Source organism: Pseudophryne corroboree, chromosome 7, assembly GCF_028390025.1.
Source record: "Pseudophryne corroboree isolate aPseCor3 chromosome 7, aPseCor3.hap2, whole genome shotgun sequence".
NCBI lineage: Eukaryota > Metazoa > Chordata > Amphibia > Anura > Myobatrachidae > Pseudophryne > Pseudophryne corroboree.
In genome coordinates this window covers 35148326-35171479 of record NC_086450.1, presented here as the reverse complement: position 1 = coordinate 35171479, position 23154 = coordinate 35148326, and the positions used below count along the sequence as shown (strand labels likewise).

Genomic DNA, 23154 nt, shown 5'->3' with positions numbered 1-23154 from the left:
AAGTAGATCACAACCTGCTCCAAGCTGGACATCCTGATAGATTCATGTTCTCAATCACAGGGGGCCTGCTACAGATGCCGTCACAGTGCCGACGCAGCATCGATCCTTTTCAGTGACGGAACTGTGAGGCATCACAAGTGTGCAGCCGCCCACAAGTGAACAGAAGCCCACCGAAGCCATTGCAATACGCTCAGCAACTGCAGCAACTCTCTGAGTGACTTCATGGCCGCGCAGGCAGGTTGCGGAAGCTGCGATGCTGGCGCCATGTTTCATGCATACACGCCCCCTGAAACCGGTCATGACACATCTGCTTTTTTGCAGACACTCCCCGTTACCTGCCCCAAACGGCCTCTTCCGGTCAATCACTCTGATTCCTCGCAGCAAACGCATTGTAAGAGTACCTTGGCACATGTGCACTGCAGACGCGATGCATGCGCAGTCTGCCGGTGATCTCTCAGCTGCGACACCATTGAAGCTGCAACCGCATCTGAACTAGGCCGAGGGTCACATCTCTGGTGTCTATTCTGTGTGATAAACACACGTACACATCTCTGGGATATACATACTGCGGGATATTACAGAGCCTACATGTAAATTGGGGTCACAGAGCTGAAAAGTCTCATCTCCAGGACACACGCAGGTGTAATAGCAGCCTATGTTGTACAACTACCTCTCTCCATCCACATCTGTCTGTTCCGGCTGCATCTCTCCTGGCATCTCTACTCATAGGGGTACATTTACTAAGCAGTGATAAGAATGAAGAAGTGAGCCAGTGGAGAAATTTCCCCATCAACCAATCAGCAGCTCTGTATCATTTTATAGTATGCAAATTATAGATGTTACTTCAGTGCTGATTGGTTGCCATGGGCAACTTCTCCACTGGCTCACTTCACCGCTCTTATCACTGTTTAGTAAACGTACCCCATAGACTCTGGACACAGGGCCTGATTCAGAGGGTGGGGGGGGGGGCTATTCCTATGCAGTCCCAAATGGCGGATAGTCTCAGTTCAGAGCCGCAATGGGCATGCACCGCAATGGTCTTGCAACAGCAAACGCAGCTTGATTGACAGGCTGCCAGCATTTAGGGGCAGTGACTGGGAGCGTTGGAAAAAAGCTGAGGCGTGTCATCTACATTTAGGGGGCAAAGCTAGCAATGGAGTCTTCCAATGCAGATTAACTGGCTAGAGAAGCTGGCAGTAAATGACGCCTGCTGCTGCATTAGCATATCTTCTCAAATCTGCTGCGACTGAAGACGCATCACCGATCCCTCTTGAGCCCACCTCTAAATCAAGCCCATAGTGCACTTGCTGGTGCGTTATTGCCGTGCAAGCAACCTCCAGGACCTTTAGTGGCCATCGGCCACCGTACCCACTGTAGCTCCTCCATTGTCAGTCAGTCACATTCACAATAGACTTGTGCGTACCATCAGCAAATAGAGCACAATGTGGTCCTAAATATTTCACAGCCTTGGTGGAAGCCATGCGAGGAAATGCTCCGAGTTTCACACCCAGAGCTATTCAATTATTCAGCATTTTCCCCACATGGTAAACTCTGGGTTATCGATAGTGATGAGCGGGTTCGGTTCCTCGGAAACCGAACCCTCCCGAACTTCACCCATTTTACACGGGTCCGAGGCATACTCGGATTCTCCCGTATGGCTCGGTTAATCCGAGCGCGCCCGAACGTCATCATCCCGCTGTCGGATTCTCGCGAGATTCGGATTCTATATAATCAGCCGCGCGTCGCCGCCATTTTCACTCGTGCATTGGAAATGTTAGAGAGAGGACGTGGCTGGCGTCCTCTCCGTTTATTAATAATATTTGTGCTGCAGTGCTTATTGCTTAATTGTGGGGACTGGGGAGCAGCTGTATTATATAGGAGGAGTACAGTGCAGAGTTTTGCTGACCAGTGACCACCAGTATACGTTGTCTGCCTGAAAAACACTCCATATCTGTGCTCAGTGTGCTGCATATATCTGTGCTCACACTGCTTAATTGTGGGGACTGGGGAGCAGCTGTATTATATAGGAGGCGTACAGTGCAGAGTTTTGCTGACCAGTGACCACCAATATACGTTGTCTGCCTGAAAAACACTCCATTATCTGTGCTCAGTGTGCTGCATATATCTGTGCTCACACTGCTTAATTGTGGGGACTGGGGAGCAGCTGTATTATATAGGAGGAGTACAGTGCAGAGTTTTGCTGACCAGTGACCACCAGTATTATACGTTCTCTGCCTGCAAAACGCTCCATATCTGTGCTCAGTGTGCTGCATATATCTGTGCTCACACTGCTTAATTGTGGGGACTGGGGAGCAGCTGTATTATATAGGAGGAGTACAGTGCAGAGTTTTGCTGACCAGTGACCACCAGTATACGTTGTCTGCCTGAAAAACACTCCATATCTGTGCTCAGTGTGCTGCATATATCTGTGCTCACACTGCTTTATTGTGGGCACTGGGGACCACCAGTATATTATATAGGAAGAGGCAGTGTCGGACTGGGGCAGGAAGGGCCCACCGGGGGAATGCTGCCGTAGGGGCCCATGCTTAAAGGTGTAGCCAGGTTCCAATGGGGGCGTGGCCAGCCACCACAGAGGTTTGGCTAACCATTACATGCTCTGTACCCCTTGGTAAATATATAATAAACCAAATGATTGTGAAGTATAATATAACATATGTATAATGCATAAATCCAGTGCACTAGGATAGTCTGGAACTTGATCCCTAGAGGAGGAGGGGCCCCCAGGCAGTAGGGCCCACCGGTGGTTTCCCCTGTTCCCCTGTGGGCCAGTCCGACCCTGGGAGGAGTACAGTGCAGAGTTTTGCTGACAGTGACCACCAGTATATATAGCAGTACAGTACGGAAGGCCACTGCTCTACCTACCTCTGTGTCGTCAAGTATACTATCCATCCATACCTGTGGTGCATTTAAGTTGTGCGCAGTATATATAGTAGTAGGCCATTGCTATTGATACTGGCATATAATTCCACACATTAAAAAATGGAGAACAAAAATGTGGAGGTTAAAATAGGGAAAGATCAAGATCCACTTCCACCTCGTGCTGAAGCTGCTGCCACTAGTCATGGCCGAGACGATGAAATGCCATCAACGTCGTTTGCCAAGGCCGATGCCCAATGTCATAGTAGAGAGCATGTAAAATCCAAAAAACAAAAGTTCAGTAAAATGACCCAAAAATCAAAATTGAAAGCGTCTGATGAGAAGCGTAAACTTGTCAATATGCCATTTACGACACGGAGTGGCAAGGAACGGCTGAGGCCCTGTCCTATGTTCATGGCTAGTGCTTCAGATTCACATGAGGATGGAAGCACTCATCCTCTCGCTAGAAAAATGAAAAGACTTAAGCTGGCAAAAGCACAGCAAAGAACTGTGCGTTCTTCTAAATCACAAATCCCCAAGGAGAGTCCAATTGTGTCGGTTGCGATGCCTGACCTTCCCAACACTGGACGGGAAGAGCTTGCGCCTTCCACCATTTGCACGCCCCCTGCAAGTGCTGGAAGGAGCACGTGCAGTCCTGTTCCTGATAGTCAAATTGAAGATGTCACTGTTGAAGTACACCAGGATGAGGATATGGGTGTTGCTGGCGCTGGGGAGGAAATTGACAAGGAGGATTCTGATGGTGAGGTGGTTTGTTTAAGTCAGGCACCCGGGGAGACACCTGTTGTCGTGGGACGAATATGGCCATTGACATGCCTGGTCAAAATACAAAAAAAATCACCTCTTCGGTGTGGAATTATTTCAACACAAATGCGGACAACAGGTGTCAAGCCGTGTGTTGCCTTTGTCAAGCTGTAATAAGTAGGGGTAAGGACGTTAACCACCTCGGACTATCCTCCCTTATACGTCACCTGCAGCGCATTCATCATAAGTCAGTGACAAGTTCAAAAACTTTGGATGACAGCGGAAGCAGTCTACTGACCACTAAATCCCTTCCTCTTGTAACCAAGCTCCTGCAAACCACACCACCAACTCCCTCAGTGTCAATTTCCACCTTACACAGGAAAGCCAATAGTCCTGCAGGCCATGTCACTGGCAAGTCTGACAAGTCCTCTCCTGCCTGGGATTCCTCCGATGCATCCTTGAGTGTAACACCTACTGCTGCTGGCGCTGCTGTTGTTGCTGCTGGGAGTCGATCGTCATCCCAGAGGGGAAGTCGGAAGACCACTTGTACTACTTCCAGTAAGCAATTGACTGTCCAACAGTCCTTTGTGAGGAAGATGAAATATCACAGCAGTCATCCTGCTGCAAAGCGGATAACTCAGGTCTTGTCAGCCTGGGTGGTGAGAAACGTGGTTCCGGTATCCACCGTTAATTCAGAGGAAACTAGAGACTTGATTGAGGTACTGTGTCCCCGGTACCAAATACCATCTAGATTCCATTTCTCTAGGCAGGCGATACCGAAAATGTACACAGACCTCAGAAAAAGAGTCACCAGTGTCCTAAAAAATGCAGTTGTACCCAATGTCCACTTAACCACGGACATGTGGACAAGTGGAGCAGGGCAGACTCAGGACTATATGACTGTGACAGCCCACTGGGTAGATGTATTGCCTCCAGCAGCAAGAACAGCAGCGGTGGCACCAGTAGCAGCATCTCGCAAACGCCAACTCGTTCCTAGGCAGGCTACGCTTTGTATCACCGCTTTCCATAAGAGGCACACAGCTGACAACCTCTTACGGAAACTGAGGAACATCATCGCAGAATGGCTTACCCCAATTGGACTCTCCTGGGGATTTGTGACATCGGACAACGCCAGCAATATTGTGCGTGCATTACATCTGGGCAAATTCCAGCACGTCCCATGTTTTGCACATACATTGAATTTGGTGGTGCAGAATTATTTAAAAAACGACAGGGGCGTGCAAGAGATGCTGTCGGTGGCCCGAAGAATTGCGGGCCACTTTCGGCATTCAGCCACCGCGTGCCGAAGACTGGAGCACCACCAAACACTCCTGAACCTGCCCTGCCATCATCTGAAGCAAGAGGTGGTAACTAGAGATGAGCGCCTGAAATTTTTCGGGTTTTGGTTTTGGGTTCGGTTCCGCGGCCGTGTTTTGGGTTTGACCGCGTTTTGGCAAAACCTCACCGAATTTTTTTTGTCGGATTCGAGTGTGTTTTGGATTCGGGTGTTTTTTTAAAAAAACACTAAAAAACAGCTTAAATCATAGAATTTGGGGGTCATTTTGATCCCATATTATTAACCTCAAAAACCATAATTTCCACTCATTTTCAGTCTATTCTGAATACCTCACACCTCACAATATTATTTTTAGTCCTAAAATTTGCACCAAGGTCGCTGGATGACTAAGCTAAGCGACACTAGTGGCCGACACAAACACCTGGCCCATCTAGGAGTGGCACTGCAGTGTCACGCAGGATGTCCCTTCCAAAAAACCCTCCCCAATCAGCACATGACGCAAAGAAAAAAAGAGGCGCAATGAGGTAGCTGACTGTGTGAGTAAGATAAGCGACCCTAGTGGCCGACACAAACACCGGGCCCATTTAGGAGTGGCACTGCAGTGTCACGCAGGATGTCCCTTCCAAAAAACCCTCCCCAATCAGCACATGACGCAAAGAAAAAAAGAGGCGCAATGAGGTAGCTGACTGTGTGAGTAAGATTAGCGACCCTAGTGGCCGACACAAACACCGGGCCCATTTAGGAGTGGCACTGCAGTGTCACGCAGGATGTCCCTTCCAAAAAACCCTCCCCAAACAGCACATGACGCAAAGAAAAATAAAAGAAAAAAGAGGTGCAAGATGGAATTGTCCTTGGGCCCTCCCACCCACCCTTATGTTGTATAAACAAAACAGGACATGCACACTTTAACCAACCCATCGTTTCAGTGACAGGGTCTGCCACACGACTGTGACTGATATGACGGGTTGGTTTGGACCCCCCCCAAAAAAGAAGCAATTAATCTCTCCTTGCACAAACTGGCTCTACAGAGGCAAGATGTCCACCTCATCATCACCCTCCGATATATCACCGTGTACATCCCCCTCCTCACAGATTATCAATTCGTCCCCACTGGAATCCACCATCTCAGCTCCCTGTGTACTTTGTGGAGGCAATTGCTGCTGGTCAATGTCTCCGCGGAGGAATTGATTATAATTCATTTTAATGAACATCATCTTCTCCACATTTTCTGGATGTAACCTCGTACGCCGATTGCTGACAAGGTGAGCGGCGGCACTAAACACTCTTTCGGAGTACACACTTGTGGGAGGGCAACTTAGGTAGAATAAAGCCAGTTTGTGCAATGGCCTCCAAATTGCCTCTTTTTCCTGCCAGTATAAGTATGGACTGTGTGACGTGCCTACTTGGATGCGGTCACTCATATAATCCTCCACCATTCTTTCAATGGTGAGAGAATCATATGCAGTGACAGTAGACGACATGTCCGTAATCGTTGTCAGGTCCTTCAGTCCGGACCAGATGTCAGCATCAGCAGTCGCTCCAGACTGCCCTGCATCACCGCCAGCGGGTGGGCTCGGAATTCTGAGCCTTTTCCTCGCACCCCCAGTTGCGGGAGAATGTGAAGGAGGAGATGTTGACAGGTCGCGTTCCGCTTGACTTGACAATTTTCTCACCAGCAGGTCTTTCAACCCCAGCAGACTTGTGTCTGCCGGAAAGAGAGATCCAAGGTAGGCTTTAAATCTAGGATCGAGCACGGTGGCCAAAATGTAGTGCTCTGATTTCAACAGATTGACCACCCGTGAATCCTTGTTAAGCGAATTAAGGGCTCCATCCACAAGTCCCACATGCCTAGCGGAATCGCTCCGTGTTAGCTCCTCCTTCAATGTCTCCAGCTTCTTCTGCAAAAGCCTGATGAGGGGAATGACCTGACTCAGGCTGGCAGTGTCTGAACTGACTTCACGTGTGGCAAGTTCAAAGGGCATCAGAACCTTGCACAACGTTGAAATCATTCTCCACTGCGCTTGAGACAGGTGCATTCCACCTCCTATATCGTGCTCAATTGTATAGGCTTGAATGGCCTTTTGCTGCTCCTCCAACCTCTGAAGCATATAGAGGGTTGAATTCCACCTCGTTACCACTTCTTGCTTCAGATGATGGCAGGGCAGGTTCAGTAGTTTTTGGTGGTGCTCCAGTCTTCTGTACGTGGTGCCTGTACGCCGAAAGTGTCCCGCAATTTTTCTGGCCACCGACAGCATCTCTTGCACGCCCCTGTCGTTTTTTAAATAATTCTGCACCACCAAATTCAAGGTATGTGCAAAACATGGGACGTGCTGGAATTTGCCCATATTTAATGCACACACAATATTGCTGGCGTTGTCCGATGCCACAAATCCACAGGAGAGTCCAATTGGGGTAAGCCATTCCGCGATGATCTTCCTCAGTTGCCGTAAGAGGTTTTCAGCTGTGTGCGTATTCTGGAAACCGGTGATACAAAGCGTAGCCTGCCTAGGAAAGAGTTGGCGTTTGCGAGATGCTGCTACTGGTGCCGCCGCTGCTGTTCTTGCGGCGGGAGTCCATACATCTACCCAGTGGGCTGTCACAGTCATATAGTCCTGACCCTGCCCTGCTCCACTTGTCCACATGTCCGTGGTTAAGTGGACATTGGGTACAACTGCATTTTTTAGGACACTGGTGAGTCTTTTTCTGACGTCCGTGTACATTCTCGGTATCGCCTGCCTAGAGAAGTGGAACCTAGATGGTATTTGGTAACGGGGGCACACTGCCTCAATAAATTGTCTAGTTCCCTGTGAACTAACGGCGGATACCGGACGCACGTCTAACACCAACATAGTTGTCAAGGCCTCAGTTATCCGCTTTGCAGCAGGATGACTGCTGTGATATTTCATCTTCCTCGCAAAGGACTGTTGAACAGTCAATTGCTTACTGGAAGTAGTACAAGTGGGCTTACGACTTCCCCTCTGGGATGACCATCGACTCCCAGCAGCAACAACAGCAGCGCCAGCAGCAGTAGGCGTTACACGCAAGGATGCATCGGAGGAATCCCAGGCAGGAGAGGAATCGTCAGAATTGCCAGTGACATGGCCTGCAGGACTATTGGCATTCCTGGGGAAGGAGGAAATTGACACTGAGGGAGTTGGTGGGGTGGTTTGCGTGAGCTTGGTTACAAGAGGAAGGGATTTACTGGTCAGTGGACTGCTTCCGCTGTCACCCAAAGTTTTTGAACTTGTCACTGTCTTATTATGAATGCGCTGCAGGTGACGTATAAGGGAGGATGTTCCGAGGTGGTTAACGTCCTTACCCCTACTTATTACAGCTTGACAAAGGGAACACACGGCTTGACACCTGTTGTCCGCATTTCTGTTGAAATACCTCCACACCGAAGAGCTGATTTTTTTGGTATTTTCACCTGGCATGTCAACGGCCATATTCCTCCCACCGACAACAGGTGTCTCCCCGGGTGCCTGACTTAAACAAACCACCTCACCATCAGAATCCTCCTGGTCAATTTCCTCCCCAGCGCCAGCAACACCCATATCCTCCTCATCCTGGTGTACTTCAACACTGACATCTTCAATCTGACTATCAGGAACTGGACTGCGGGTGCTCCTTCCAGCACTTGCAGGGGGCGTGCAAATGGTGGAAGGCGCATGCTCTTCACGTCCAGTGTTGGGAAGGTCAGGCATCGCAACCGACACAATTGGACTCTCCTTGTGGATTTGGGATTTTGAAGAATGCACAGTTCTTTGCTGTGCTTTTGCCAGCTTGAGTCTTTTCATTTTTCTAGCGAGAGGCTGAGTGCTTCCATCCTCATGTGAAGCTGAACCACTAGCCATGAACATAGGCCAGGGCCTCAGCCGTTCCTTGCCACTCCGTGTGGTAAATGGCATATTGGCAAGTTTACGCTTCTCCTCCGACAATTTTATTTTAGGTTTTGGAGTCCTTTTTTTACTGATATTTGGTGTTTTGGATTTGACATGCTCTGTACTATGACATTGGGCATCGGCCTTGGCAGACGACGTTGCTGGCATTTCATCGTCTCGGCCATGACTAGTGGCAGCAGCTTCAGCACGAGGTGGAAGTGGATCTTGATCTTTCCCTAATTTTGGAACCTCAACATTTTTGTTCTCCATATTTTAATAGGCACAACTAAAAGGCACCTCAGGTAAACAATGGAGATGGATGGATACTAGTATACAATTATGGACGGACTGCCGAGTGCCGACACAGAGGTAGCCACAGCCGTGAACTACCGTACTGTACTGTGTCTGCTGCTAATATAGACTGGTTGATAAAGAGATGTCGTAGTATGTATGTATGAAGAAGAAAGAAAAAAAAACCACGGTTAGGTGGTATACAATTATGGACGGACTGCCGAGTGCCGACACAGAGGTAGCCACAGCCGTGAACTACCGTACTGTACTGTGTCTGCTGCTAATATAGACTGGTTGATAAAGAGATGTCGTAGTATGTATGTATGAAGAAGAAAGAAAAAAAACCACGGGTAGGTGGTATACAATTATGGACGGACTGCCGAGTGCCGACACAGAGGTAGCCACAGCCGTGAACTACCGTACTGTACTGTGTCTGCTGCTAATATAGACTGGTTGATAAAGAGATGTCGTAGTATGTATGTATAAAGAAGAAAGAAAAAAAAACCACGGTTAGGTGGTATACAATTATGGACGGACTGCCGAGTGCCGACACAGAGGTAGCCACAGCCGTGAACTACCGTACTGTACTGTGTCTGCTGCTAATATAGACTGGTTGATAAAGAGATGTAGTAGTATGTATGTATAAAGAAGAAAGAAAAAAAAACCACGGGTAGGTGGTATACAATTATGGATGGACTGCCGAGTGCCGACACAGAGGTAGCCACAGCCGTGAACTACCGTACTGTACTGTGTCTGCTGCTAATATAGACTGGTTGATAAAGAGATGTCGTAGTATGTATGTATAAAGAAGAAAGAAAAAAAAACCACGGTTAGGTGGTATACAATTATGGACGGACTGCCGAGTGCCGACACAGAGGTAGCCACAGCCGTGAACTACCGTACTGTACTGTGTCTGCTGCTAATATAGACTGGTTGATAAAGAGATGTCGTAGTATGTATGTATGAAGAAGAAAGAAAAAAAAACCACGGTTAGGTGGTATACAATTATGGACGGACTGCCGAGTGCCGACACAGAGGTAGCCACAGCCGTGAACTACCGTACTGTACTGTGTCTGCTGCTAATATAGACTGGTTGATAAAGAGATGTCGTAGTATGTATGTATAAAGAAGAAAGAAAAAAAAACCACGGTTAGGTGGTATACAATTATGGACGGACTGCCGAGTGCCGACACAGAGGTAGCCACAGCCGTGAACTACCGTACTGTACTGTGTCTGCTGCTAATATAGACTGGTTGATAAAGAGATGTAGTAGTATGTATGTATAAAGAAGAAAGAAAAAAAAACCACGGTTAGGTGGTATACAATTATGGATGGACTGCCGAGTGCCGACACAGAGGTAGCTACAGCCGTGAACTACCGTACTGTGTCTGCTGCGACTGGATGATAAATAATGATATAAAAAATATATATATATCACTACTGCAGCCGGACAGGTATATATATTATATAATGACGGACCTGCTGGACACTGTCTGTCAGCAGAATGAGTTTTTTATAGAATAAAAAAAAAAACACCACACAAGTGAAGTCACACGACGAGTGTTTAACTTTTTCAGGCAATCACAATATAGTATACTACTAACTATACTGGTGGTCAGTGTGGTCAGGTCACTGGTCAGTCACACTGGCAGTGGCACTCCTGCAGCAAAAGTGTGCACTGTTTAATTTTAATATAATATGTACTCCTGGCTCCTGCTATAACCTATAACTGGCACTGCAGTGCTCCCCAGTCTCCCCCACAATTATAAGCTGTGTGAGCTGAGCACAGTCAGATATATAATATATACATAGATGATGCAGCACACTGGGCTGAGCAGTGCACACAGATATGGTATGTGACTGTCTTGTACTCCTGGCTCCTGCTATAACCTATAACTGGCACTGCAGTGCTCCCCAGTCTCCCCCACAATTATAAGCTGTGTGAGCTGAGCACAGTCAGATATATAATATATACATAGATGATGCAGGCATGCAGCACACTGGGCTGAGCAGTGCACACAGATATGGTATGTGACTGAGTCACTGTGTGTACCGTTTTTTTTCAGGCAGAGAACGGATATATTAAATAAAACAACTGCACTGCTGGTGGTCACTGTGGTCAGTCACTAAACTCTGCACTCTCTTCTACAGTATCAGCCTCAGGTCAATCTCTCTCTCTCTCTCCTAATCTAAATGGAGAGGACGCCAGCCACGTCCTCTCCCTATCAATCTCAATGCACGTGTGAAAATGGCGGCGACGCGCGGCTCGAGTCCTTATATAGAATCCGAGTCTCGCGAGAATCCGACAGCGTCATGATGACGTTCGGGCGCGCTCGGGTTAACCGAGCAAGGCGGGAAGATCCGAGTCGCTCGGACCCGTGAAAAAAAACATGAAGTTCGTGCGGGTTCGGATTCAGAGAAACCGAACCCGCTCATCTCTAGTGGTAACGAGGTGGAATTCAACCCTCTATATGCTTCAGAGGATGGAGGAGCAGCAAAAGGCCATTCAAGCCTATACATCTGCCCACGATATAGGCAAAGGAGGGGGAATGCACCTGACTCAAGCCCAGTGGAGAATGATTTCAACGTTGTGCAAGGTTCTGCAACCCTTTGAACTTGCCACACGTGAAGTCAGTTCAGACACTGCCAGCCTGAGTCAGGTCATTCCCCTCATCAGGCTTTTGCAGAAGAAGCTGGAGACATTGAAGGAGGAGCTAAAACAGAGCGATTCCGCTAGGCATGTGGGACTTGTGGATGGAGCCCTTAATTCGCTTAACCAGGATTCACGGGTGGTCAATCTGTTGAAATCAGAGCACTACATTTTGGCCACCGTGCTCGATCCTAGATTTAAAACCTACGTTGTATCTCTCCCAGAATTCCGAGCCCACCCGCTGGCGGTGATGCAGGGCAGTCTGGAGCGAGTGCTGACATCTGGTCCGGACTGAAGGACCTGCCAACGATTACTGACATGTCGTCTACTGTCACTGCATATGATTCTGTCACCATTGAAAGAATGGTGGAGGATTATATGAGTGACCGCATCCAAGTAGGCACGTCAGACAGTCCGTACGTATACTGGCAGGAAAAAGAGGCAATTTGGAGGCTCTTGCAGAAACTGGCTTTATTTTACCTAAATTGCCCCCCCTCCAGTGTGTACTCCGAAAGAGTGTTTAGTGCAGCCGCTCACCTTGTCAGCAATAGGCGTACGAGGTTACTTCCAGAAAATGTGGAGAAGATGATGTTCATCAAAATGAATTATAATCAATTCCTCCGTGGAGAGATTCACCAGCAATTGCCTCCAGAAAGTACACAGGGACCTGAGATGGTGGATTCCAGTGGGGACGAATTAATAATCTGTGAGGAGGGGGATGTACACAGTGAAAGGGGTGAGGAATCGGAGGATGATGATGAGGTGGACATCTTGCCTCTGTAGAGCCAGTTTGTGCAAGGAGAGATTGATTGCTTCTTTTTTGGTGGGGGCCCAAACCAACCAGTCATTTCAGTCACAGTCGTGTGGCAGACCCTGTCGCTGAAATGATGGGTTCGTTAAAGTGTGCATGTCCTGTTTATACAACATAAGGGTGGGTGGGAGGGCCCAAGGACAATTCCATCTTGCACCTCTTTTTTCTTTCATTTTTCTCTGCATCATGTGCTGTTTGGGGACAATTTTTTTGAAGTGCCATCCTGCCTGACACTGCAGTGACACTCCTAGATGGGCCAGGTGTTTGTGTCGGCCACTTGTGTCGCTTAGCTTAGTCACACAGCGACCTTGGTGCGCCTCTATTTTTCTTTGCATCATGTGCTGTTTGGGGACAATTTTTTTGAAGTGCCATCCTGCCTGACACTGCAGTGCCACTCCTAGATGGGCCAGGTGTTTGTGTCGGCCACTTGTGTCGCTTAGCTTAGCCATCCAGCGACCTCGGTGCAAATTTTAGGACTAAAAATAATATTGTGAGGTGTTCAGAATAGACTGAAAATTAGTGGAAATTATGGTTATTGAGGTTAATAATACTATGGGATCAAAATGACCCCCAAATTCTATGATTTAAGCTGTTTTTGAGGGTTTTTTGTAAAAAAACACCTGAATCCAAAACACACCCGAATCCGCCCCAAAAATTTCAGGGTGGTTTTGCCAAAACGCGTCCGAATCCAAAACACGGCCGCGGAACCGAATCCAAAACCAAAACACAAAACCCGAAAAAATTTCCGGTGCACATCACTAGTTATCGAGCGCTGATCCATATAGTCTGTGTAAAGTGGGTTTCCCAGTGCATTGTGGGGGTTATTCAGAGCTAGTCACAGATAGCTATCTTAGTTAATCTGCAATCACTAAAATCACATGCGGGGGGCCGCCCAGCACAGGACAAGGCCCCCCAGCATGTGTAACAGCACCCCGCGATGCAATCGCAATTCAATTGCGATCTCATCGCAAAAACCTCAATAGAGGTTGACCCCTGCCTGCGCGGCATATGTGGCCGTTTGTGTGATCACAGTGGCTGCGACAGGGTCTGAATAAGGCACTATGGGGCAGATGTATTAACCTGGAGAAGAGATTAAGGGGTCTATTTACTACGCCTTGGATGGAGATAAAGTGCCAGCCAATTAGCTCCTAACTGACATGTTACAGGCTGTGTTTCAAAAATGTCAGTTATGAGCTGATTGGCTGGTAATTTAGCTCCATCCAAGGCTTAGTAAAATAGACCCCAAAGAAGTGATGAATCAGTGATAAGTGCAAGGTGATAACGCACCAGCCAATCATTATGGATTTGAAAAATGACAGTTAGGAGCTGATTGGCTGGTGCATTATCATCTTGCACTTATCACTGCTTTATCACTTCTATATCACTTCTCCAGGCTTATACATCTGCCCCAATATATGGAGGCTGCTAGGAAATATCCACCCTCCTAGGGCTTAGTGCGCGGGGGTTCCCGTAGCTAACTGAATCAGGCAGCGCCTTCAGTTAGCTGCAGGGTAAACACCACACCTGACTATGGGGGGGATTCAGATCTGATCGCTTGGCTGCTAATTTTGTTGTCCTGCGTTCATATAGTCGCCGCCTCTAGTGGGAGTGTAAATTTGCCGTCCAAGTCTGCGATCCTATGTGTATGCTGAGCTGCTAAAATCCACTTTGTGCAGCCTGTGAGCAACCCAGGACTTACTCCTCCAGTGCGATCACATCAGGCTGATCGGGGCCGGAACTGACGTCAGAGACCCTCCCTGAAAACGCTTGGGCACGCCTGTGTTTTCCCGGACACTCCCAGTAAACGGTCAGTCACCACCCACAAACGGTCTCTTCCCGTCAATCACCTTGTGAACGCCCGTGCGATTTTCACACCATCCCAGCACTGACCGGCGATGCCCGCTGTTGCTATCCGACGTGTGTGTACATTGCGGTGCATGCGTATGCGCAGTCAGTACCTGATAGCCCGCTGCGCGAAAACGCACAGCAGCGATCAGATCTGAATCTCCCCCTTAATCTTCACCCTTAAAATGCCTTTTGTCAGAATCACCTCCATTCATCGTCACATCCCCTCATGTAACACACAGGGCCAGATGCATCATCGCTTGGAAAGTGATAAAATGGAGAGTGAAAAAGTACCAGCCAATCAGGTCCTAACTGCCATGTCACATGCTGTGTTTGGAAAATGGCAGTTAGGAGCTGATTGGCTGGCACTTTTTCACTCTCCATTTTATCACTTTCCAAGCAAGGATGCATCTGGCCCAAGATCATATGGCATGCACTGTCTTGTGAGGTTCCATAGTTAATGTTCTAATCTGCCTAAGGGGTACATTTACTAAGCAATGATAAGAGCGGAGAAGTGAGCCAGTGGAGAAGTTGCCCATGGCAACCAATCGGCACTGAAGTAACATCTATAATTTGCATACTATAAAATGATACAGAGCTGCTGATTGGTTGATGGGGAAATATCTCCACTGGCTCACTTCTACGCTCTTATCACTGCTTAGTAAATGTACCCTTAAGTCCTGTCACACCTACACTGCGCCCAATTATAAGAACTTATGCTGTACCATTAATTCGTGTTTGAAGCATGTGTTTGTTTATATCATGTATAACATGTCTCAGATTATCGCTGTTAGGTAATTTAAACAAACAGAGCGCACTGTTCTCTGGTCAGGAAATGGTCTACTGTATGTCTGTGATAAATGCAGGATTCCAGGAGGGGGGTTTCCAAATGTGTGATTTTACAGCGATTGTCGCCAGCCCATGAAGGATGCATAATTAGCATGTAACCAGCTATAGTCTGACCCTTCCACAGCGCAGGTCATGTGATACAGTCTGTCAGACATATGCAGGCCCAATGATCACGGAAAGCCAAATACAAGATTCTCTGTCCAGTGCGACGATTGAGCATTCAGATCCACAGACACGTTCAGCAAACTTGATAAGAAAATCTGCTGCCACTGGACATGTGCACCAGCTCCATCTTCCCTTTATATTGCATGTAGTGGCATCTGGCAAAGCCATGGGGATGGGAGGTTTCTGGGCAACTGGAACCCCCCTCCTGCCTGGTGTTTGCCTATATACAGTATGTAGTCCCTAAGCCAGTGGTTCCCAAACTTTTTTAATCACGACTCCCTAGAGTAACAGATTTTTTTTCACGGCACCCCTAGGACAAAAATTTCTGATTCAGAAAAAAATGTTAAATGAAGTCAGTTGTGTATATATATACAGTAGTGATGAGCGGGTTCGGTTTCTCGGAAACCGAACACCCCCGAACTTCACCCTTTTTACACGGGTCCGAGGCAGGTTCGAACCTTCCCGCCTTGCTCGGCTAACCCGAGCGCGCCCGAACGTCATCATCCCGCTGTCGGATTCTCGCGAGATTCGGATTCTATATAAGCAGCCGCGCGTCGCCACCATTTTCACTCGTGCATTGGAGATGATAGGGAGAGGACGTGGCTGGTGTCCTCTCCGTTTATTGTTGAAGTTGATTGCTTTATTGCTTAATTGTGGGGAGGACTGGGGAGCAGCTGTTAGGAGGTGTACAGTGCAGAGTTTTGCTGATAAGTGACCACCAGTTTTTATCCGTTCTCTGCCTGAAAAAAACGCTCCATACCATATTTGTGCTCAGTGTGCTGCATAATATATCTGTGTTGAGTGCTCACACTGCTTAATTGTGGGGACTGGGGAGCAGCTATAGCAGGAGTACAGTGCAGAGTTTTGCTGACAGTGACCACCAGTATACGTTGTCTGCCTGAAAAACACTCCATATCTGTGCTCAGTGTGCTGCTTTATTGTGGGGACTGGGGACCACCAGTATAATTAATATTATATAGGAGGAGTACAGTGCAGAGTGCACTGCTGTACCTACCTCTGTGTCGTCATCCATTAAGTATACTATCCATCTACATTCTATACCTGTGGTGCATTTTAGTTTTGCAGTTTGCTGACACAGTGACCACCAGTATACTATATATAGCAGTACGGTAGGCCACTGCTGTACCTACCTCTGTGTCATCATCTATTAAGTATACTATCCATCTACATTCTATACCTGTGGTGCATTTTAGTTTTGCAGTTTGCTGACACAGTGACCACCAGTATACTATATATAGCAGTACGGTAGGCCACTGCTGTACCTACCTCTGTGTCGTCATCCATTAAGTATACTATCCATCTACATTCTATACCTGTGGTGCATTTTAGTTTTGCAGTTTGCTGACACAGTGACCACCAGTATACTATATATAGCAGTACGGTAGGCCACTGCTGTACCTACCTCTGTGTCGTCATCCATTAAGTATACTATCCATCTACATTCTATACCTGTGGTGCATTTTAGTTTTGCAGTTTGCTGACACAGTGACCACCAGTATACTATATATAGCAGTACGGTAGGCCACTGCTGTACCTACCTCTGTGTCGTCATCCATTAAGTATACTATCCATCTACATTCTATACCTGTGGTGCATTTTAGTTTTGCAGTTTGCTGACACAGTGACCACCAGTATACTATATATAGCAGTACGGTAGGCCACTGCTGTACCTACCTCTGTGTCGTCATCCATTAAGTATACTATCCATCTACATTCTATACCTGTGGTGCATTTTAGTTTTGCAGTTTGCTGACACAGTGACCACCAGTATACTATATATAGCAGTACGGTAGGCCACTGCTGTACCTACCTCTGTGTCGTCATCCATTAAGTATACTATCCATCTACATTCTATACCTGTGGTGCATTTTAGTTTTGCAGTTTGCTGACACAGTGACCACCAGTATACTATATATAGCAGTACGGTAGGCCACTGCTGTACCTACCTCTGTGTCGTCATCCATTAAGTATACTATCCATCTACATTCTATACCTGTGGTGCATTTTAGTTTTGCAGTTTGCTGACACAGTGACCACCAGTATACTATATATAGCAGTACGGTAGGCCACTGCTGTACCTACCTCTGTGTCGTCATTCATTAAGTATACTATCCATCTACATTCTACACCTGTGGTGCGCCTCTTTTTTTCTTTGCATCATGTGCTGTTTGGGGACAATTTTTTTGAAGTGCCATCCTGTCTTGATTGACACTGCAGTGCCACTCCTAGATGGGCCAGGTGTTTGTGTCGGCCACTTGTGTCACTTAGCTTAGTCACACAGCGACCTTGGTGCGCCTCTTTTTTTTTGCATCATGTGCTGTTTGGGGACAATTTTTTTGAAGTGCCATCCTGCCTGACACTGCAGTGCCACTCCTAGATGGGCCAGGTGTTTGTGTCGGCCACTTGTGTCGCTTAGCTTAGTCACACAGCGACCTTGGTGCGCCTCTTTTTTTCTTTGCATCATGTGCTGTTTGGGGACAATTTTTTTGGAGTGCCATCCTGCCTGATACTGCAGTGCCACTCCTAGATGGAGCAGGTGTTTGTGTCGGCCACTTGTGTTGCTTAGCTTAGCCATCCAGCGACCTTGGTGCGCCTCTTTTTTTCTTTGCATCATGTGCTGTTTGGGGACAATTTTTTGGAAGTGCCATCCTGCCTGACACTGCAGAGCCACTCCTAGATGGGCCAGGTGTTTGTGTCGGCCACTTGTGTCGCTTAGCTTAGCCATCCAGCGACCTCGGTGCAAATTGTAGGACTAAAAATAATATTGTGAGGTGTGAGGTGTTCAGAATAGACTGGAAATTATGGTAATTGAGGTTAATAATACTATGGGATCAAAATGACCCCCAAATTCTATGATTTAAGCTTTTTTTTAGGGTTTTTTGAAAAAAACACCCGAATCCAAAACACACCCGAATCCGACAAAAAAATTTCGGTGAGGTTTTGCCAAAACGCGTCCGAATCCAAAACACGGCCGCGGATCCGAATCCAAAAACAAAACAAAAAAACAGAAAAATGTCCGAAGCACATCACTAATATACAGTAGGTCACCCTTAGGTTCAGTTATGTGGTGGAAGGACCGGATTCATGTCTGCTTGTCCACATATACTGTATTATTATTGGAAGCCAGCAGCACTGCTTGTGTCTATTACACTTACCATAAATAATTAGAATTAGTTCCTGATCCACCAACCCAGGGCACCCCTGCAAGTACCATGAAACACCCCAGGGTGCCACAGCTCAGACTGAGAACCACTGCCCTAAGCCAGAGGTTTCCCGGTCATTGGAGTGTTGGGAACATGGGAGAATATAAATGGAGTTTGTTAGTTTATTAACATTTAGCTATGTAGCATCATTGTATTCCATTGCGCTTTACAACTGGGAGCTACACAGCAATAAAACCAGACTGGTTACTAGACAGGCAGCGAGAGAGGGCAGTGCTGCCAAGCTGCCAATCTATATTATTAAACCCTAATTCAGTGTATGTATTGTGCTGGTCTGTCTGGTGTCTGCAATGGGTTAAACATGCGTGTCAAAAATAACGATCCTCGTTATATAGAAATGTGGGGTCGGTCCAACTGGTCTTTTCATTCATTTATTAATTGCAGGCTACACTTCTATAGAAATAAAATTATTTTATATCACGGTTTCTCAACTGGGAAGCAGTCAGGATTCCGGCTGTCGGGAAGCAAGCAGTCAGAATACCGATGCCGGGATCCCGACACTAATCTGAATGCCGACAGCAGCATTCACAAAGGGGGCAATATCCTGGCACCGGAATCTCAACGACTGGGATCCCGGACGAGGAGGTACCGCGGTGCTGCAGAGGTTAGCTGTGGGGGAGGGGGGAGGTTAGGTTTAGGCTCTGTCCCGGGGGTTAGGGTAAGGCTGCGTCCCTGGGGGTTAGGTTTAGGCAGCGGGGATAGGTTTAGGCACCTCCGGGGGGTGGTTAGGGTTAGGCACAAAGGGGGGAGGTTAGGGTTAGGCTGCAGGTAGGGAAGGTTACAGTAAGAGGGGTAGGGAGAGGGTAGAACATCCTTAACTCACCCCTGTCTGTATTTTAACCTCCGCATCCTGGTGTCGGTATATCATACTGATCCCTCTCAACTAGAGTCCTCATTATCAAGGAAGTATTATTATTATTATTATTATTATTATTAAGGAAATCCTTAGAATAGGACCAAACAGGTTATGTTAATATTATGAAGGTGACCTGATATTTTGCACTGGGTAATCAGTTATTATAATAATGCCACCATATTATGCTGCACGTCACACAGAATATATTTTCTACCACAAACTCAGTAGGGTTCATTTCACCAAACACAGAAAGGACAAAAATACAGTGCCCTAGTCGTCATGATTTCCATGCAGCAATGCTAACCACTGTGCCGCAGCTATACCACATGCTAGCACAGAGGGAAATCCTGAAAACATTACAGATGTGGATCATTAGATCTAAACTAAAAAGGTCTACAGGCAATAGGTCGACCACAAATGATCGACATGCATTAGGTCAACAGGGTCAAAAATGTCGATAGGGTCAAAAGGAAAAGATAGACAGTAGAAACGGCTGACAGGGTCAAAATGGTCAACATGGAAATGGTTTACACATAAAAAGGTCAACACAACCAAAAAAAACTTGTGTCAACTATATGTGTGTCAGCCATTACTGTGTCAACTTTGTTAACCCGTCAATCTTTTGAACTGTCTACCTTTTGACCATGTCAACCTTTTGTCCATGGCAACCAATCAGTGTTGAGGTAACATTTATAAAATGCATTCTATAAAATGATACGTAGCAGCTGATTGGTTGCCATGGGCAACTTCTCCACTGGCTCACTTCTCCACACTTTTCACTGCTTCATGGATAGACCCCTTAATATTATTACAGGGTTCTGTCTAACTCTATAAAAATATACTGGAGAAAATCAGGCAGTTACTACATGTGACGTGTGGCAAAGCATTGGAAAAAAGTCCATAGTATGCAAATGATAAATGTTACGTCAATGCTGATTGGTTGCCAGGGGCAACCTCTCCACTTTTATCTCTTTCTTTAGAGGATTTGATAAATCGCCCCCAGTTTGTGTACCAATTTGTTGTTGAATAGACCACAACATTTCTATCCTTACATACTGTTCAGATTGTGGCAATGTGGAATGCGGTGCGCGTGGCTTGTGTTGGTGAATCCCTATTATCTGTTCTCACACTATAAACACAGTGAGCAGGACGTGTATATCAGGTTAGCCCAGCCCAGCTATGTAGCAGTAACCAGATTGCAATGTCTCCTGTCACGGATCTGGTATTGCATCACCCTGTCAGACCTGTGTGCTAGATGTGGCCGGAGAACCCAGGTCCACTCACCTTTCTGCCGTTTACAAAAAAGATCAGATTATCTACATCGGCACTGACTTCCATGGTAATGTTGCAGCAGCCAGGATATTCTGTGTTCTGGTCTGTGACACTGAGGAAGGGACACAAGACCCAAATGGGTGTAAAATCAATTTATTCAGGGGCACGTCAGGGAGACAGCCACCCTCCCCTGACCTAACACCCTCCCACCCCCACTGGTTCAGATTGCTGAGTAGGATTAGATCAGTTTATGTCTGTGTGTACAGTATGGGTATGGGTCTCAGGGTCGACAGTGTCTAGGTCGACACCCACTTGTCAACAGTGGCTAGGTCGACGCTATAAATAGGTCGACACGGCCATTAGGTCGACATGAAAAAATGTTGCCATGAATTTTTCATGTTTTTTTGGTATTGTTTTTTTCGTAAAGTGACCGGTAACCCCAAATAGTGCACCGTGTCCCCTTCAGGTTACCGTTCCCAATCGTAGTCCACGTGCATCGTAAAGTATGAAAAAGTTAAAAACAAATAAAAAAAATAATGAAAAACTCATGTCGTCCTTTTTGCACACTGACCTTGTTCGCGTCGACCTATTTTTAGTGACGACCAATTCACTGTCGACCAATGGGTGTCGACCTAAGTGGTGTCGACCCAGAGTCCGGATACCGTACAGTATATACAGCATATATATACAGGGGGTATATGGGTTGCACCCGGAAGCAGAATGCGTTTCAAATAATAATCTCCTCAGCAGCAGCCAGTACAATCAGTCCCACTTGTAGATTCTGCACAAAATATTATCCTACTCATAGTAGAATAACGTATGCAACTTTTTATTTTTTATTTAACTTAATTCAAGCAAAAGACAAAGGGCGGGATTCAATTCTTTTCACCCCTTTCCACACCCATTCTGTTTCTGCCCTCAGGGACGTCGTATTAGTATTTCAGCACACTAACGCCGGAGTAGCGAGGCACCCAACCCTTTACACAGCTAAACCTGATTACTATGGGCTCAATATGCGCAATAACGGAGATCATTTTAGAAAGGAAATTGGGCGTGATATATCATTTGAATCTCACCCAAACAATGTAATCATGTCATGAATGTGTTTATAAGAATAAGCCCTACAGGGCACCTGTATGAGCAGTGCGCTCTGCGGTAGGGCCAACTTAATGTATGGGCACACTGGGCAGTTTCCCAGGACCCCAAGATTCTAAGGGTCTTCGAACAAGAGTGGGCTGGCGTCTCCAGAGATGCTTGGGAGGCAGGTAGAGATGCTGCAACCAACCCTGTAGACTGACATACCCTGTGCAGCCGCACACCCCCCCTTACGGCCCTGAAGCGTTCTCTTCCAGCCCGCAGCCAGACAGTGAATGGTTGAGAGATTGTGCGGACCCACAGGAAGGGTTATAGGCCCTACACACTGGCCGAGGTGCCCGACGGCCGATACAGCCAACGGACGACCCTGCGGCGGGGTTGACGGGGGAGTGAAGTTTCTTCACTCCCTGATGTCACCTGGCTCCATAGCCCTGCATGCTAATATGGACGATATTGTCCATATTAGCTTGCAGGTATAAACGAGTCGGCACCAACGATGAACGGCCGCAGGGCCGTGCATCGTTCATCGTTGGTGCCTACACACTGAAAGATATGAACAATTTCACGTTCATTACTGAACGAGATTGTTCCTATCGGCCGCACACATGAGCAAGTTTAAAGATTTGTTTTTTTTTTTAAATTCCCGTGAATGGTGGGTAAGGGTCTCAGTGTATTGCTTTGCTCCAGGCCGATTGTGCCCCTACCTTTGTCCGTGGGTCCCTCCGGCACTCAATATGCTGGAAACGGAGGTGTGTCACAGGTATGACCTCCGACCCTGACTATAATGCGCTACTACTCATTTGCAGCTCCTCTTCTCCATAGCAGAAGACGTGTCCCCTGAGCGTCTCCTATGAGGAGACTTTGTGTATGGTATATAAGCCCTGGTTCTGCCACTGACACCATCTCAAGGTATATGCTATAAACCACTGATACCACTGGCTGTATATAAGGGATGTAGATTCTATATCGCCGTTCGGGAACCTGGCCGTCAGAATACCGATGCCGGGATGCCGACCGCCGAGAATGCCGACAGCTGCGCCAAGGCTATTCCCACTCGTGGGTGTCCACGACACCCATAGAGTGGAAATAGAACCTATGGTGAGCGCAGCAAGCCACCGAGCCCGCAAGGGGCTTTCTAACTCTCGTCCCGCTGCTGGCATTCTGGCGGCCGGGAACCCGGGGTCGGTATTCTGACCTCCGAGATCCCATTCCCTACCTGTATATACAGGTGGGTGATAAACAGGAGGCACTTGATATCACA

The 23154-nt window shown here is 47.2% G+C and overlaps 1 protein-coding gene across 2 annotated transcripts in view; it reads right to left on the bottom strand.

Moving 5' to 3' along the window:
- Nucleotides 1-20923, bottom strand: part of LOC134944386 (aldehyde oxidase 1-like) — a 144239-nt gene extending 123316 nt beyond the window's left edge. The window contains exon 1 of one of the 2 annotated variants that reach the window (XM_063932966.1): nucleotides 20811-20923. In XM_063932966.1, the coding sequence (XP_063789036.1) occupies nucleotides 20811-20864 (54 nt within the window). In that variant the 5' untranslated portion in view covers nucleotides 20865-20923. The remainder of the gene's footprint in view (nucleotides 1-20810) is intronic. The other variant, XM_063932968.1, reaches the window with a different exon arrangement.
- Between the last annotated feature and the right edge of the window lie 2231 nt (nucleotides 20924-23154).